General features: G+C 46.9%; 1 protein-coding gene across 1 annotated transcript; it reads left to right on the forward strand.

Annotated features, from left to right (window-relative positions):
* The first annotated feature begins 5897 nt into the window (after positions 1-5897).
* On the forward strand, positions 5898-13563 carry LOC116892706 (leukocyte immunoglobulin-like receptor subfamily B member 3). The gene is given in 15 exon segments (XM_032894572.1): positions 5898-5931; positions 6077-6112; positions 6277-6561; positions 6700-7005; positions 7691-7975; positions 8102-8410; positions 8589-8885; positions 9129-9431; positions 9723-9773; positions 10736-10861; positions 11140-11215; positions 11290-11327; positions 11559-11611; positions 12346-12501; positions 12578-13563. Coding segments are annotated over 15 exon segments (2535 nt in total). The 3' UTR covers positions 12758-13563.
* The last annotated feature ends 1757 nt before the right edge of the window (positions 13564-15320 follow it).

Here is a 15320-nt window from a genome sequence, read left to right on the forward strand (position 1 = left end):
TCCACTTCCTCTGAGGCTGTGGTAATATGACCATGTCATGGGGACTGCCCTGCCTCCAGGGCCACACCTCTTCAAACCCTTCAGAAAGGCTCTGTATCTCAAGCAGGTTGCAGCCTGTGAGAGAGATAGCAGCCTTCACCTTCAAGCCCTGCTCTGTCTTGGTGAGATGTGAAGAGAGAAGGGACATTGAGGTCCTGGAAATTATCAGGGCCTAGAGCTGAGAATCAGGAAACCTCAGAATTTGTAGAGGGAAGGAGTTGATCAAATTCAGGGACAAACTTTCTTATATACATTTCGAGGAACTTTCCTGCCTGGCAACATCCCTTCCAGGGGTAAGGCTCTGGGTCCTCAGTTCCTTAGGGTCCAGTGCAGCAGGTGGATATCTATTAAGTTACCTATGAGTAGAGTCAGGGTCCATCGTATAGTCCTTTAGAAGCCTGGTTGGTTGGCATTGCTTCTCTTTCTAAGCTCCCAGTTCTTTCTCTGAGCCATCCTGTTCCTTCAGTGGTTGCTGGGTGTGGGTATTCTGGCTGACAAACTACAGGAAAACTCTCTTCCAGAAATGACTTGGGCCCCTGGTTCACAGTGCCAAGTGGTGGTGGAACCATCTCTCTCCGTGAATCCAGGGCTATGCATGGGGTGGGTGTTACCTGAGGCAAAGGGCATGGGTTTAGGACTTTCAGAGATTCTTTTCTTTCAGAGTTCCTCCTAGGCCATCCTCAGAGTAACAGCCAGACACTGTGGTCTCCACACAGAGTAAAGGTGATCTTCTTCTGAGGGGAGTCAAGAAAACTTTACTGTCTCTATACAAAAAGGAAGCAGAACCAAGGGTGCAAAGAAATTCAACATAAACCTGAAGAAGGTTGAATTCTCTCCATCCCTTAAAATTGACCAGTACCATGCAGGACATTACTACTGTTATTATCAGATCCATGTTAAAATGGTCAGAGGAGAGTGATGCACTGGGCTGGTAGAGACAGGTAAGAAGGAAAAGTAATGCCCCACCCCTCAGGCTTTTCAATGTCAAGAGGCTCAGTCTGATGCCAGAGCTGCACCACCACTTCACAGCCCTGGAAGATGAGCAGGCCTGGACATTTCACTGCCTGCCTTCTCCCTCAGGAGGCATTACAGTAAGCCCAGCCTGTCAGCAGCCAAGCCCTGTGTTGAGCTCAGGATGAAGGTGGCCCTCCAGTGTGTGTCAGGCAGAATTATGACAGGTTCATTCTGACTAAGGAAGGATCACAGAAGCCCTCTGGGCAGGACTCCACAATGTAACTATGATACTAGGATTTCTCAGGCCTTCTTTTCTGTGCCACCAGTGACCTCCAGCCAGAGGGGGCATTCAGGATGCCACAATGACAGTAGCAATCCACAGGTGTGGTCAGAACCTAGTGGACACTTGGAACCCCTATCAGGTGTGTGAGAAACCACAGCCTTTCCATTTAATGGTGGAGGTGAAACAGTGCTCCAGGGAGGACTTGATGTTTTGGGCCAGGTATGATGAAGTGTGTGATGGGCCCCTTCAGACCCAAGGTGAAGAATCCTTTTCCCCTCAGGTGCCAACTATATGACACAGATGTGGCATAGAGTTTAATTAGGGACACGGGAACAGGAGCGACGATTAGAGAAAAGAGAGGAGGAGGAGGAGAGAGAGAGAAAGAGGGATGAGAGAGAGAGAGAGAGAGAGAGAGAGAGAGAGAGAGAGAGAGAGCCAACAAGAACACTTGTAAATTGAGGAGGGAGGGGAGGGGAAAAGGGGACAGAAGGATCAGAGAGAGAAAAGGGACAGAGAGAATAAAGAAGGAGGAGGCCAAAACAGATTTCTTTTTATGTTAAAGCTACCTGACTCACTGCTGCCAGGAGATGTTGGGGTGAGCCATGAATTTCTAACACTTGATTATGTTGCCTGTGAAGAGCCAGGCCCTTTGGACCAACAACGACAGAGCACAGGAGACAATGTTGACTTGAGGTAGGAATTCCAATACAGAAAGTGGGACTAAAACTCGGGTGTCCAGGAAGGAAGATGAGTCTTCCTGGGACTTTTGTCCTACTCTGGATCACTCTTAAATGCCACACATCTCCAGAGTGTGACTTTCTGCCACTTTCAAACACAAGAACCTTCTTTCTCCCTACTTCCTGTAGGAACCTCCCAAACCCATCATCATCAAGGCTGAACCAGGCTCATTTCACTCTAACTAGCTCCATGGACCATCTGGTGTCAGGGGCGGGCCCTGGATGCAGAAGTGTATTTTCATATAAAAGAGGGTTTCATTCAACCTGGAGCACAGAAACTCTACAAAAAACTAAACAAGGGTAAAGTTCTTCACCCTTCTGACAGGAGAACATACAGGAAATGTGTTATTTATTGGGTACAGCTCAGCTGGTTGGTCAGGAGCCCAGTGACACCCTGGGAGCTAGTACAGGCGACGGAAAGAGACAGACAGGAGTTTTCCCCCACCTCAGGGCTCTGATCTCAAGAGGCCATTCCCTTCTCACAGAAGTGGACTCAGAATACCTGTGACTGTGTGAGACATGGCAAATGCTTCCCTCCTCTTAGAATCTGATTACAACGAACTCAGGCTGTCAGCACTGCCCAGCCCTGTGGGTGACAGTGGGAAGAAATATGACACTTGCACTGTGTCTCACATAGTCACTATGATAATTCATTCTCACCTGAAGCATCACAAGTTCCTCTCAGCTCACTGGACACAGTGTAACCTCCCAGTGGTTACAGTGCAAGCCTGTTTGTTATGGGACCTGACATCATAAAACCACACAGGGACATTCAGTTTAGTTTACTACAAGAATTCTCCACAGTTGTGGTCAAACAGTAAGCCCCTGGAAATTCCCCTGAGTTTGGCCTCACTGTCCTCCAATCCCTTTCCTGAGACCCTAAGCCTTGTCGCGGCACCTGGAGACGAGGTAGCCCTGCTTATTAGAATCTGTGACATGTGCTGGGCAGGATAGAAGACAAAGCGTTTGATAAGAACCAACATCCAGTCCCACAGCTGTCACCCTTCCCTCCAGGATGTCCAAGAAGCCCTCTGCCCAACTCACCAAGGCCACATCCTGGACCCTGAGTTAACCTCACTGCAGTGTTGCTCTGACATCAACTATGACAGATTTGCTCAGGCAAAGTTTAGGTTATGACATTATGCAGCACACTAGCCAGCAAAACTGGACACTGGCTACTCATGACCAACTTCACACACTGGGCTGTAACAGCCACCTACTGGAGGCCAACCGGGCACAGATGCTGGTTACACCTCTCTGAGTGGTCAACAGTATCCAGTGATCCCTGACATCCTGATCACGGGTGAGGATCTATAGAGATTCAATCAGGTACCTATCTTCTGCCTGAAGTTTCATGGGGAACCTAGTAGCTGAGGGGCTGGATGAGGGCAGGGACCTTGGGGAGGAACAGAGGCAGAGGACAGATCAGCAGGAGGTGAGCCTCAGTCAGAAAAAAGACCGAGTCCCATGTTCTCAGGGTGAAATCATGTGTGGTTTGAGCTCTGAACAAGGAAGTCAGCCTTCATCATCCTCTTCTTTAGGACAGATTGATGACACCTTCCTCTCAGTGATGCCTAACTCCTCAATACACTCAGGAGAGAATGTGACCCCATGTGCTGGTCAATGTACCCGTGGACACTTTCTATTCTGTCCAAGGAGGATCCAGGCCAGCCAAATTCTCGACCAAAATCAAAGTTTCAAGATCAGCAGTACCGGTCAGAATTCTCCCAGGAGTGCTGGACCTCCACTCCACTGGGCACCCACAGGTGCTTTATGGTTCCCCTAGATTCATCTCTGTACCTGTTGTCATTTGCACAGTGCCCCTGTGGAGCCTCATAGTCCCAGGTAAGGTTGTTCTGACATCTCACAGTGACTTCTAAATACAAACACAGATTCCTTGGATTTCAGTGGGATTAAGAGGACAAATATGAATGGTTAGTCCAAAGGCACATTCAATACATAGAACTGATATAGCAATAATCCTTCATGTAATAGTCCCTCTGTCTTAGGGCACTTACAGGGACATAAGAAGTAGCACACAGCAGTGAAGAACATCCTCTTGTTCTGTCTCCTAGAACCCATTGAAGCCCAGCTGGCCAACTAAAAGGCTTTCATCACAACAGCTGCTACATTAGGCACCCCTTTATAGGAATATGCTGCAAACACAGGCAGCCTAAGAAATAGCTCTTGTTAATCACAGTTCCTCCTCTGTCATTTGAACCCATATGAAAGACCAAATAAATATCCAAAGGACAAAACCATTGTCAAGGGGGCTTAACTGTTGAATTGTTGGAATGATAGCATCAAAGAGACACCTTAGCCTCAATGGATGATGGGGCAAGTGTGTAAACTATGAGGAAATAATCTAGAATTTGCCTCCATGATTGCCTTGAAGAAACACACTGCAAAAGTCAGCCCAAGAGGGCTAATAAAGATTTTTGTGGCACATCACCCACAGAGGCCAACCTAATTCCAGGTCATGCTGAGTTGCTTCAGATAGGATTCTACTTGGACAAGCCTTCTCTATTTCTACGTGGTTGTTTCTTTTAGTATAAATGAGAGAAGCCTGGTTCACTGTCTTAGTTTTTCTGTGCTGAGTAGGTGCTTCTTGACCTCTCCCAGACAGAGGTCTCAAAACCCTGATTGGCTGATGGTCTCACCAAAACCCTTCTGTTCAATGTGGTGTGCTGCATGTTGTAGTCGGAAGGGGATTCCACACCACTTCAGTCTTACTCAGAGCATAATTCTGGGACTCTGTATAAGGTCTGTGACCTGAAAGCTCAGGAACGACATCTTCTGGTGCTATAAATACCTCACTCATCCCTATTCCTGCCTTCATGGGACTGACTGTGGGTTGTGGTCCTAGTGTGGTGATCCCAGATCTTTCTGAGCTGAAGAATTATCCTCAGCATTCTCCATTACTGGTAATGTGACATAGGTTTGAAATGCTGTGGCGTGAGTCCAAATGGTATTTGCCCTTCATGATGATGGGGGACCAACCTGTGGGTCATCCTAGGGCGCTCTACCACCTCCTACAAGGACAGATCCCGGATGTGTCATGAAGCTTTGAGGGCAACGTTTTGGGGAGGCCACAGGACAGTAAAACCCTGGGCAGGAACTGGTCCACAGTGACAACATTTTGTGCACACCCACAAATAAACAGTATACACAGGATCCTTTGCAACGTGGCCCTTGCTCTCACTGCAACAATAGCCCATGATGCCTACAAGGACAAGAACACGTTTGCATGGTGAAAATAACAGTTACGATACTGTTCTATATCGTCCTTCTGCTTAAAATAGGATTCAAATCTGTGAGACAAACTCTTTAGAAACAAAATTTTCCAGTGAGAACTAGAACATAACATTTTTCCAAGTAAGGAAAATAAAAAGTCCAACACTTGCACTGCAAAACCCCACCTGGGTCATTGGGAAGCGGAAACGCTTTGCTTCTGAAGTGAAATAGAGGAAATGTACGAATCAGCCTTTATTTGAGAGGTGACAGCTAACAATGTCCCCTGCTAGACTCTGGTACACCTGTCTGAACCAGAGAAGTTTTGGGATGGGATTCCAGGGACTCTCTACCACTCACATAGCCTGTCCCTCTAGGAGTCAGCGCGGGGAATCATCACCACTCTATTAACAGTAGACTCATCCTGTTGTCATAATAAATGTTGTGTAAAAGCTAAAGAAAACTAAAGAGGGTGTGTGTGTCAGGCTTTAGGGATCTGCTGCATGACACACAGCTGTGGTATATGAGGAACTCTTAGAGGTAAAAACCCAGGGACTGCCCTGCCTCCAGGGCCACACCCTCTTCCCAAACCCTTCAGAAAGGCTCTGTATCTCTGTTCTCAAGCAGAGTTGCAGCCTCTGAGAGGAGATGCCATGACCTTCACCTTCAAAGCCCTGCTCTGTCTTGGTGAGATGTGAAGAGAGGAAGGGGATACTGAGGTCTGGAAATTATCAGGGCCTAGAGCTGAGGAATCAGGAAACCTCAGAATTTGCAGAGGGAAGGAGTTGATCAAATTTCAGGGACAAACTTCTCACAGGAAACTCTCTTCCAGGAATGACTCTGGGCCTCTGGATCACAGTGCTGACAGGTGAGTGTCACCATCTCTCCTGACCTGCTCTTCTCTTCCTATCCAGGAGCCATGCCTGGGCCATGGCTGTGGAGTAACACTACATGTGTGTTAGTCCTGAGGATAACCTTAGGGCCATGGGGTTAAGGACTACAAGCAGAGGATTGCTGTTCTTTTTCTTTCAGAGTTCCTCCCTAAGCCCATCCTCAGAGTACAGCCAGACACTGTGGTCTCCACACAGAGTAAGGTGATCATCTTCTGTGAGGGGAGTCAAGGAGCCAAACGTTACTGTCTCTATAAAAAGGGAAGCCAAAATCCATGGTGCAATGGAATTCGACCTAAACCTGGCAAGAAGGTTGAATTCTCCATCTCAAAAATTGACCAGAACCATGCAGGACATTACTACTGTTATTATCAGATCCATGGTCAATGGTCAGAGGAGAGTGATGCGCTGGAGCTGGTAGTGACAGGTAAGAAGGAAAAGTAATGCCCCACCCTCAGGCTTCAATGTCAAGAGGTCAGTCTGATGCCAGAGCTGCACCACCACTTCACAGCCCTGGAGGATGACAAGGCCTGACACATTTCACTGCTTCTGCCTTCTCTCCTAGGAGCACACAGTAAACCCAGGCTGTCAACCCAGCCAAGCCCTGTGGTGAGCTCAGTACAGAAGGTGACCCTCCAGTGTGTGTCAGGGCAGAATTATGACAGGTTCATTCTGACTAAGGAAGGATCACAGAAGCTCCTCTGGAGGCAGGACTCACAGTATAACTATGATACTGGGATTTCTCAGGCCTTCTTTTCTGTACCACCAGTGACCTCCAGCCAGAGGTGGGCATTCAGATGCTACAGCTATGACAGTAGCAATCCACAGGTGTGGTCAGAACCTAGTGACACCCTGGAGCTCCTGATCTCGGGTGAGAAACCACATCCTTTCCACTTAATGATGAGGTAAAACAGTGCTCAGGGAGGACTTGATGTTTCTACGGCCAGGTATGATGAAGTGTGATGGGTGCCTCTTCAGACCCAAGATGAAGCATCCTTTCCCCCTCAGGTGCCAGCCATATGACAGATAAGGCATAGAATAGAGTTTATTTAGGGACATGGGAAGAGGAGTTGAGGATAGATAGAAAAAGAGGGGAGAGAGAGAGACAGAGAGAGAGAGAGAGAGAGAGAGAGAGAGAGAACAATTGTAAAATGAGGAGGGAGGGGGAAAGGGAAAAGGGGACAGAAGAGAGAAAAGGACAGAGAGAATAAGAGAGTGAGGAGGGGCCAAACAATTCTTTTATGTTAAGCCGGACTACCTCACTACTGCCAGGTAGATGTTGGGTAGAGCCTAGAAGGAATGCTAACACTTGATGTATGTTGCCTGTGAGGAGCCAGGCCTCTTTAGACCAATGACAGAGCACAGGAGACAGTGTGACTTGAGGTAGATTTCAATGCAGAAAGTAGTACTAAAACTCAGGATGTCCAGAAGGAAGATGAGTCTTCACAAGACTTTGTCCTACTCTGGATCACCTTAAATGCCATACATCTCCAAGTGTGACTTTCTCTGTGCCACTTTCAAACACACCCACCTGCTTCTCTCCTACTTCCTTGTAGAGAATCTCCCCAAACCCATCATCAAGGCTGAACCAGGCTCTGTGGTCACTCTAACTAGTTTCATGACCATCTGGTGTCAGGGTACCCTGGATGCAGAAGTGTATTTTCTGTATAAAGAGGGGAGCCATTCAACCTGGAGCACAGAGGCTCTACAAAAGCCTGGGAAAAAGGGCAAGTTTTTCTACCCTTCTGTGACAGAAGAACATGCAGGGAAATATTGTTGTTATTGGTACAGCTCAGCTGGTTGGTCAGAGCCCAGTGACATCCTGGAGCTGGTGGTGACAGGTAAGGAGACAGACAGGTTCCCAACTCTAGGCTCTGATCTCAAGAATATTCCCTTCCCACAAAGTGGACTCAGAGAATACTGTGACTGTGTGAGAACATGTAGCAAACTGCTTCTTCCTCTCCTAGGAATCTATGACTACAATGAACTCAGGCTGTCAGTACTGCCCAGCCCTGTGGTGACAGTGGGAAGGAACATGACACTGCACTGTGTCTCACATAGTCACTATGATAAATTCATTCTCACCAAGGAAGATCACAAGTTCACCAGCTCACTGGACACACAGTGTATACCTCCTAGTGGACAGTGCCAAGCTCTGTTTGTTATGGGACCCATGACATCAAACCACACAGGGACATTCCGATGTTATGGTTACTACAAGCATTCTCCACAGTTGTGGTCAGTACCCAGTAAGCCCCTGGAAATTCATATCTCAGGTAAGTTTGCCTCATTGTCCTCCAATCCTTTCCTGAGATCCTAAGCCCTTGTCATGGCTACCTGGAGACGAGGTAGCCCTGCTTAAGTAGAATCTGTGACATGTGCTGGGCAGGATAGGAGAGCAAAGGTGTTTGATAAGATCCAAACATCAGTCCATAGCTGTCACCTTCCCTCTAGGGCTGTCCAAGAAGCCCTCTCTGCTAACTCACCAAGGCCACATCCTGGACCCTGGAGTTAACCTCACACTGCAGTGTTGCTCTGACATCAACTATGACAGATTTGCTCTGTACAAAGTTGGAGGTGCTGACATTATGCAGCACACTAGCCAGTGAACTGACACTGGCTTCTCCATGACCAACTTCACACTGGGCTATGTGAGCCACTCTACTGGAGGCCAATACAGATGCTATGGTGCACACAACCTCTCCTCTGAGTGGTCAGCATCCAGTGATCCCCTGGACATCCTGATCACAGGTGAGGATCTATAGAGTTTCAATCAGGTACCTAGCTTCTGCTCAGGCTTTCATGGGGGAACCTAGTAGCTGAGGGCTGGATGAGGAACAGGGACCTTGGGGAGGAACAGAGGCAGAGACAGATCAGCAGGAGGTGAGCTCAGTCAGAAAAAAGAGACTGAGTCCGATGTTCTCAGGGTGAAATCATGTGTGGTTTGAGCTCTGAACAAGGAAGTCAGCCTTTCATCATCCCTCTTCTCTTTAGGACAGATTTATGACACACCTTCCCTCTCAGTGATGCCTAACTCCTCAGTACACTCAGGAGAGAATGTGACCCTGATGTGTTGGTCAATGCACCCTGTGGACACTTTCATTCTGTCCAAGGAGGGATCAGGCCAGCCACCCCTTCGACTAAAATCAAAGTTTCAAGATCAGCAGTACCAGTCAGAATTCTCCATGAGTGCTGTGACCTCCACCCACTCGGGCACCTACAGGTGCTATGGTTCTCAGGACTCATCTCTCTACCTGTTGTCATTTGCCAGTGCCCCTGTGGAGCTCAGAGTCTCAGGTAATGTTGTTCTGACATCTCAGCATGAATCACAATCCACTCTATAGCAGAGCTCTGGATTCCAGTGGGATTAAGGAAACACAAGGAAGGCTTTGTCAGAAGACATTTTCCCTGGAAGATGAGTCTATGCCAGCAATGGTCTCCATTGTGATGTCCATTGTGTCCTTTATTCCAATCTAGGTTTGCAGTAGCATCATAGGGAAGAAAAAAAGTACAATGCACGACAGTGATTAGAGTAAGCATCCCCAGGTTTGCATCTAATCCTTATCTTCTTCTTGTTCTGTTTCTTAGGACCCATTCGAATGTCTACCTTGCCGCCCATAACATCCATGCCACCAGATCGTAAGTATCAGGCACCTCTGTGCAGGGAGTATGCTCCAACCCCAGGCTGCACATCAAAGGCCTCATTTCTCTCTTACTTCAGCTTGTGAATATAGGAAGAAAACAAGGTTCCCAAAAGAGACCACAGAAGCTGGGGCTTAGAGGTTGTGATACAGAAGGGGACATTCTGGGAGAAATATAGGCCCAGAGTGGAGAATGGTGCAGGTGTGAAAAGTTGAAAGTAGGAAATACAAACATGCAACTCCCCGTCCTGCCCCTAAGTCTCTAAGAATAAACCTATCTGTCACACACACGGAGTCAGGCCTAAGAATGATGTTGAACACTGTTAAAATTTGGACTCAGATAAGCAATAGCTACTTAGAGCTTGATGCATTTGCCTCTAGAGATCTTGACTTGGCCAAGTCCTTTTTTTTCTAGGCTGCTGTTCCTGAGTTTATATGGGAGAAACTTGGTTCATATGTATTAAGTTTTATTTTTTTATTTGTGTGTGTGTGTGTGTGTGTGTGTGTGTGTGTGTGTGTGTGTGTGTACGTGCACTTTGATTGGTTTTGTTTTTGTTTCGGTCCTGGGCTTGGCTGGGAATTCTCCTGACTGAGAAGGCCTCCAGAACGTAATTCTGCATTGGGACAGACCCACAATGTGGTCCCACAATGTGCACAAGTGTGGGACATGGGGCCATGTCAGGACATTCACGTTCCTTCCTCCCAACACATGGGAATCAGCTCTGGTACTGAGAGCAGGGATGCAAGTCAGAGTTCCTGGGTTCAACTCCCAGCTCTGCCACTTCCAGTAAGGTGACCTGAGGCAGGTGAACTGGCTAGAGAGGAAAAGACACAATTCCATGGTGCATGATGTGAGGATGGGAAATGATGTGTGCAGAGACTCACCATGAGCCTCTCTCCCACAGTAGGGGCCCACATAAACAGCAGTAGTCCCCACTCATGGTGTCACTTGTTCCTCAGAGCTGGAAAGTTATGTGAATGCTCTGATAGGAGTGTCTGTGGCCTTCCTGCTGTTCCTCTTCATCCTCATCTTCATCATTCTCCAAAGAAGACATCAGAGAAAATTCAGAAAGGATGGTGAAGAGGGTATGTGCATCTGGGGTCTCAGGAGGTAGATTTCCTTCTGAACATCCAAGCGGGGGCTCATGACCCCAACCATAAGTAAACCTTATACTGGGGCAGGGTAGCTTAGAAACACATTCAGAACTCAGATGAAAGGGCAATTTTCTCAGAGCCTATGCAATGTCAGGCATTCTGTGACTGTGAACATTACCATGTTCTGGGACGGTTACTCACCCTTTGGTTGAAGAGTTCCCTTCCTTCCTTGCCAGCACATGCCTAGTTAAGACTCCTCTCCCTTGCAGCCCAGAAAGAGGAAGAACTACAATATCCTACAGGAGCTGTGGAGCCCATAAGCAGGGATAGAGACCAGCAGAAGAGGTAAATGACAGAAAGTGCGGCTTCTACCTCCCTGACACACCTCATCGCAATCTGACATCTCCTTGTCCCTCCAGGTCCAATGCAGCTGCTGCCACCCAGGAGGAAAGCGTTTGTGAGAGAAAGAGGGTCCTGGGAGGGGAGATGGCTGAAGTTTCAGAATTGCAGGGGTGGTGGAGATGTCCTAAGGGTGTCACTGTGTGGATTTGAATTTCACACAATGGACCCAGAGATGTCACAACTTTCCCTGGTTCTCTGTATCCACCTGGGGCAAGACAGGAAACTAGGGGTCTGAGACATCCCTAGACTCTGGTCAGAAGAAACTCTGCTTGTTCTGCTATGACAGATGCTTCAGTGGAGGACATGGAAACTGAGGATGGTGTGGAGCTGGACACTTGGGTAAGGTCCCTGTCCTCATCTTCAGTGCTAAAACTTAGGGCTCAGTTTAGTGCAACAGCCTTCTTTCTTCACCCTCCCTCAGCCTTCAGCAATTTCCGAAGGTGACCACTCCCTCCCTTCTGTCAGCAACAGCCTCCTGTGTGCTATGGCCTCACTCCTTCCTGGTGTCTTGGCGTCTGTCTTGTTTTCTTCTGAGGAGAAATCCTGAGTGCAGAAGCCCACAGAGACATCTAAGAGACCAGCAACCACCATCAGGGGACACAGCAGAACAAAGGGAACTTGACCTATATAAGAGTTTGTTTTTTAGTTTATGTGTATTGGTGTTTGCCTCTAAGTATGTCTCTTCATCACATGCAAATTGTTACTCCTAGAGGCCAGATAAGCATGTGAGGTACACTAGAACTAGGGTTATAGATGATTGTAGGCTGCCATGTGTGTTCAAGGAGCCAAACCCAGGTCCTCTGCAAGAACAGTCAGTGATCTTAACTGTGAAGACATCTCTCCAACCCCCAGAAACCATTAAGGAAGGTGAGCTAACTGTGTGGCTGAATCCAAGATACCTAAGCTTAGAATGTTAGGTTAAGCCAGAACTATAGGAAGGAAGCCCAAGATGATCCCACCAGAGAGGCAATAAGCTAAAGAGGTCATTCTAGCCATGCTATGAAAACTGACCACAGGAGATTCCCAGGGGAACACAGAGATGCTACCTGTACCTCACAACCTCTCTGCTACAGAAACCACCTGAGGGAGATCCACAGGGAGAGACATACGCCCAAGTAAAACCCTCCAGGCTCAGGAGGGTAGGAGCTATCATTCCTTCTGCCATGTCAAGGGAGCAGCTGAACACAAAATATGAACAAGCAGAAGAGGGCCAAGAGGTGGACAGTCAGGTGGGTCCTATCCTCCACAGACCTGCAGGTTCCCCAAGCCAAGCAGATACCTTCCTCTCACCCTCTCCCACTCCAGGCTACTGAATCCGAAGAGCCTCAGGATGTGACCTATGCCCAGCTGTGCAGCAGGACACTCAGGCAGGGGACAGCTGCACCTCCTCTCTCCCAGGCAGGAGAAGCCCCAGAGGAGCCCAGTGTATATGCTGCTCTAGCGACTGCTCGCCCAGGAGCTGTTCCCAAGGACAAGGAACAGTGACCTTCTGCCTGCCAGGATGCCTAACAGAGACCGCCAAGAGACTCTGGGAACTTTTGGAAACCTGATTGTACTTTAGGTAACAACACACTTTGGAAACTAAGCCAGATGTTTCCCAATAATCAAGTGAAGTGAGAAATGAAATAGAAGGGACAGTTTTACATTGAGACCTAATTTTAATGACATTTTTCATCAAATGAGAAAATTTACAGCCTCAGTTTCACAGCCTTATAATTCTAACCCATGGGAGGCTGAGGCAGGAGAATTGCCTTTGCTTTGTGGCCATAGTGGGATATCTAGTGAATTTCATGATACCCTGGGGTACATAGTGAGACATGTTTCAAACAATGGTCGCCACCAAAGGCCAGGGTGGAAGTATGTACTTGAAAGCCTAGCACTTTGGAGGAGTGGAAAGGATGGTCAAGCGGTCAAGGTCATCTTCAGATACACAGGAGCCTACGAGTAAGAGGCAATCCTGGAACACACTAGACACTGTAAAAATAGATAAATAAGCCAGGCTTGGTAGTGCATGCCTTCAGTCTCATCACTAAGAAAGTAGAGACAGGCAGATTTGAGCAAATCTTTGTGAGTTCAAGACCAGATAATCTACATAGTAAGCTCCAATACAGCCAGGGACATACACATAAATCTTGTCTCAAAATACATAAACAAAATAGGGCCAGGAAGATGACTCAGAAGTAAAGGCACTTGCAACCATGACTAATATCTTAAGTTCAATCAGCAGGAAAACTAGAATGAGAAAAGGAACTCCAAGAAATATCATCTCATTTCTACCTAAGTCCTTGATGTCCTTCCCACAACCAATAAGTAATTAAAACAATTAAAAAATAAACAAAAACAAATAACCACAACTGAAAATTTGATATGGTGGTGTAAACTTTAAAAAAAAAAACAGGGCTGGCTTCAAACTTTCTGTCTCTCTGCCTCAGCTCCTGGTGTGTACAACACTATATCCCCTTTATTTTCTTAATGGTTTACTTGTTTTATTTGTGTGTGTGTGTGTGTGTGTGTGTGTGTGTGTGTGTGTGTGTGTGTGAGAGAGAGAGAGAGAGAGAGAGAGAGAGAGAGAGAGAGAGTATGTGTCATGTGCATACATGTGTCCATGTAGGACAGAGAGGACATTGGAACTGGATTATAGCTGTTTGTGAGCTGCAATCTGGGGTTGCTGAGAACTGAACTCCAGTCCTCAGCAAGAGTGTTGCATGTTCTTAACCACAGAACCATCTCCACAGCCTTTCTACATTTCTTTAAAAAGTAGTAACAGGATCATATTTCCATTCTGGTATGCAACTTCATCTCCACCCAGGCAGATCCATGTGTCTGCTTCCCAACCCAACACCCCTGTCTCCCCTGGAGATCTATCTTTCTTGGGGAACACAGGTGAGACCCCCCAACCCAATACACATGTCATCTTGAACCCCCAAGAGAGCTCAGCAGATCTGTTCTGCCCCTTTGGAGCCCCATCACCTTTCAGGGTTGCACCTCTATAGGCACTCTTGGCAGATCAGTGTGCCCCACTCCCCCACTCCTTAGCTCTGCCTGTCTCCCAGAAAACCTGCTATAAGTACAGACACAGGAGGCCTGCTCTAACCAGGAGGCCTGCTCTAAGCAGAGATAGCACTGTGTGCCTCCCAGTAGGCCTACTGTAACCTGGGTCATACAGCTCCACCTTTCACTGAAGAGAGCTGCTCCAATTTGAGACACTCCAGCTACTTAAGAGCAGAGTCAACCAGATTTCAAAAGGCAAGAGCAAGATGATAATTTTTAAAAAAAGCCAATGCAAATTTGGCAAAATCACACAGAACCCATCTCTTCTACCACAGCAAGCCCTGGATATCCTAACACACCTGAAGAACAGGATTCTGACCCGAAATCACATCTCACAAAGATGATAGATGACATTAAGAAGGATACAAATAATTCCCTTAAAGAAATACATGGAAGGGCAGGCAAAGAGGTAGAAGCCCTTAAAGAGAAACAAATAAATCATTAAAAGAAATACAGGAAAATACAATCAAGCAGGTGAAGGAATTGAACAAAACAGTGCAAGACCTAAAAATAGAAATAAAAGCAATAAAGAAATCAAGAATGAAGGCAACCCTTGAGATGGAAAACCTAGGAAAGAGGTCAGGAACTACAGATGCAAACCTAACCAATAGAATATGAGAAATGGAAGAAAGAATCTCACGCATAGACAATGCCATAGATACTGATAACATCAGTCAAAGAAAACACCAAATGTAAAAAGTTTCTCACCCAAAACATCCAGGAAATTTCAAACAAAATAAAAAGACAAAACCTATGAAAAATAGGTATAAAAGAAGGTTAAGATTCCAAGTTCAGGAGTTGGGGATTTAGCTCAGTGGTAGAGCGCTTACCTAGGAAGCGAAAGGCCCTGGGTTCAGTCCCCAGCTCCGAAAAAAAAACCAAAAAAAAAAAAAAAAAAAAAAAAAAAAAAAAGATTCCAAGTTCAGGGGCTGGAGAGATGGCTCAGTGGTTAAGAGCACCAACTGCTCTTCCAGAGTCCTGAGTTCAATTCCCAGCA

The sequence above is a fragment of the Rattus rattus genome, chromosome 2 (genome assembly GCF_011064425.1).
Source record: "Rattus rattus isolate New Zealand chromosome 2, Rrattus_CSIRO_v1, whole genome shotgun sequence".
Lineage (NCBI taxonomy): Eukaryota > Metazoa > Chordata > Mammalia > Rodentia > Muridae > Rattus > Rattus rattus.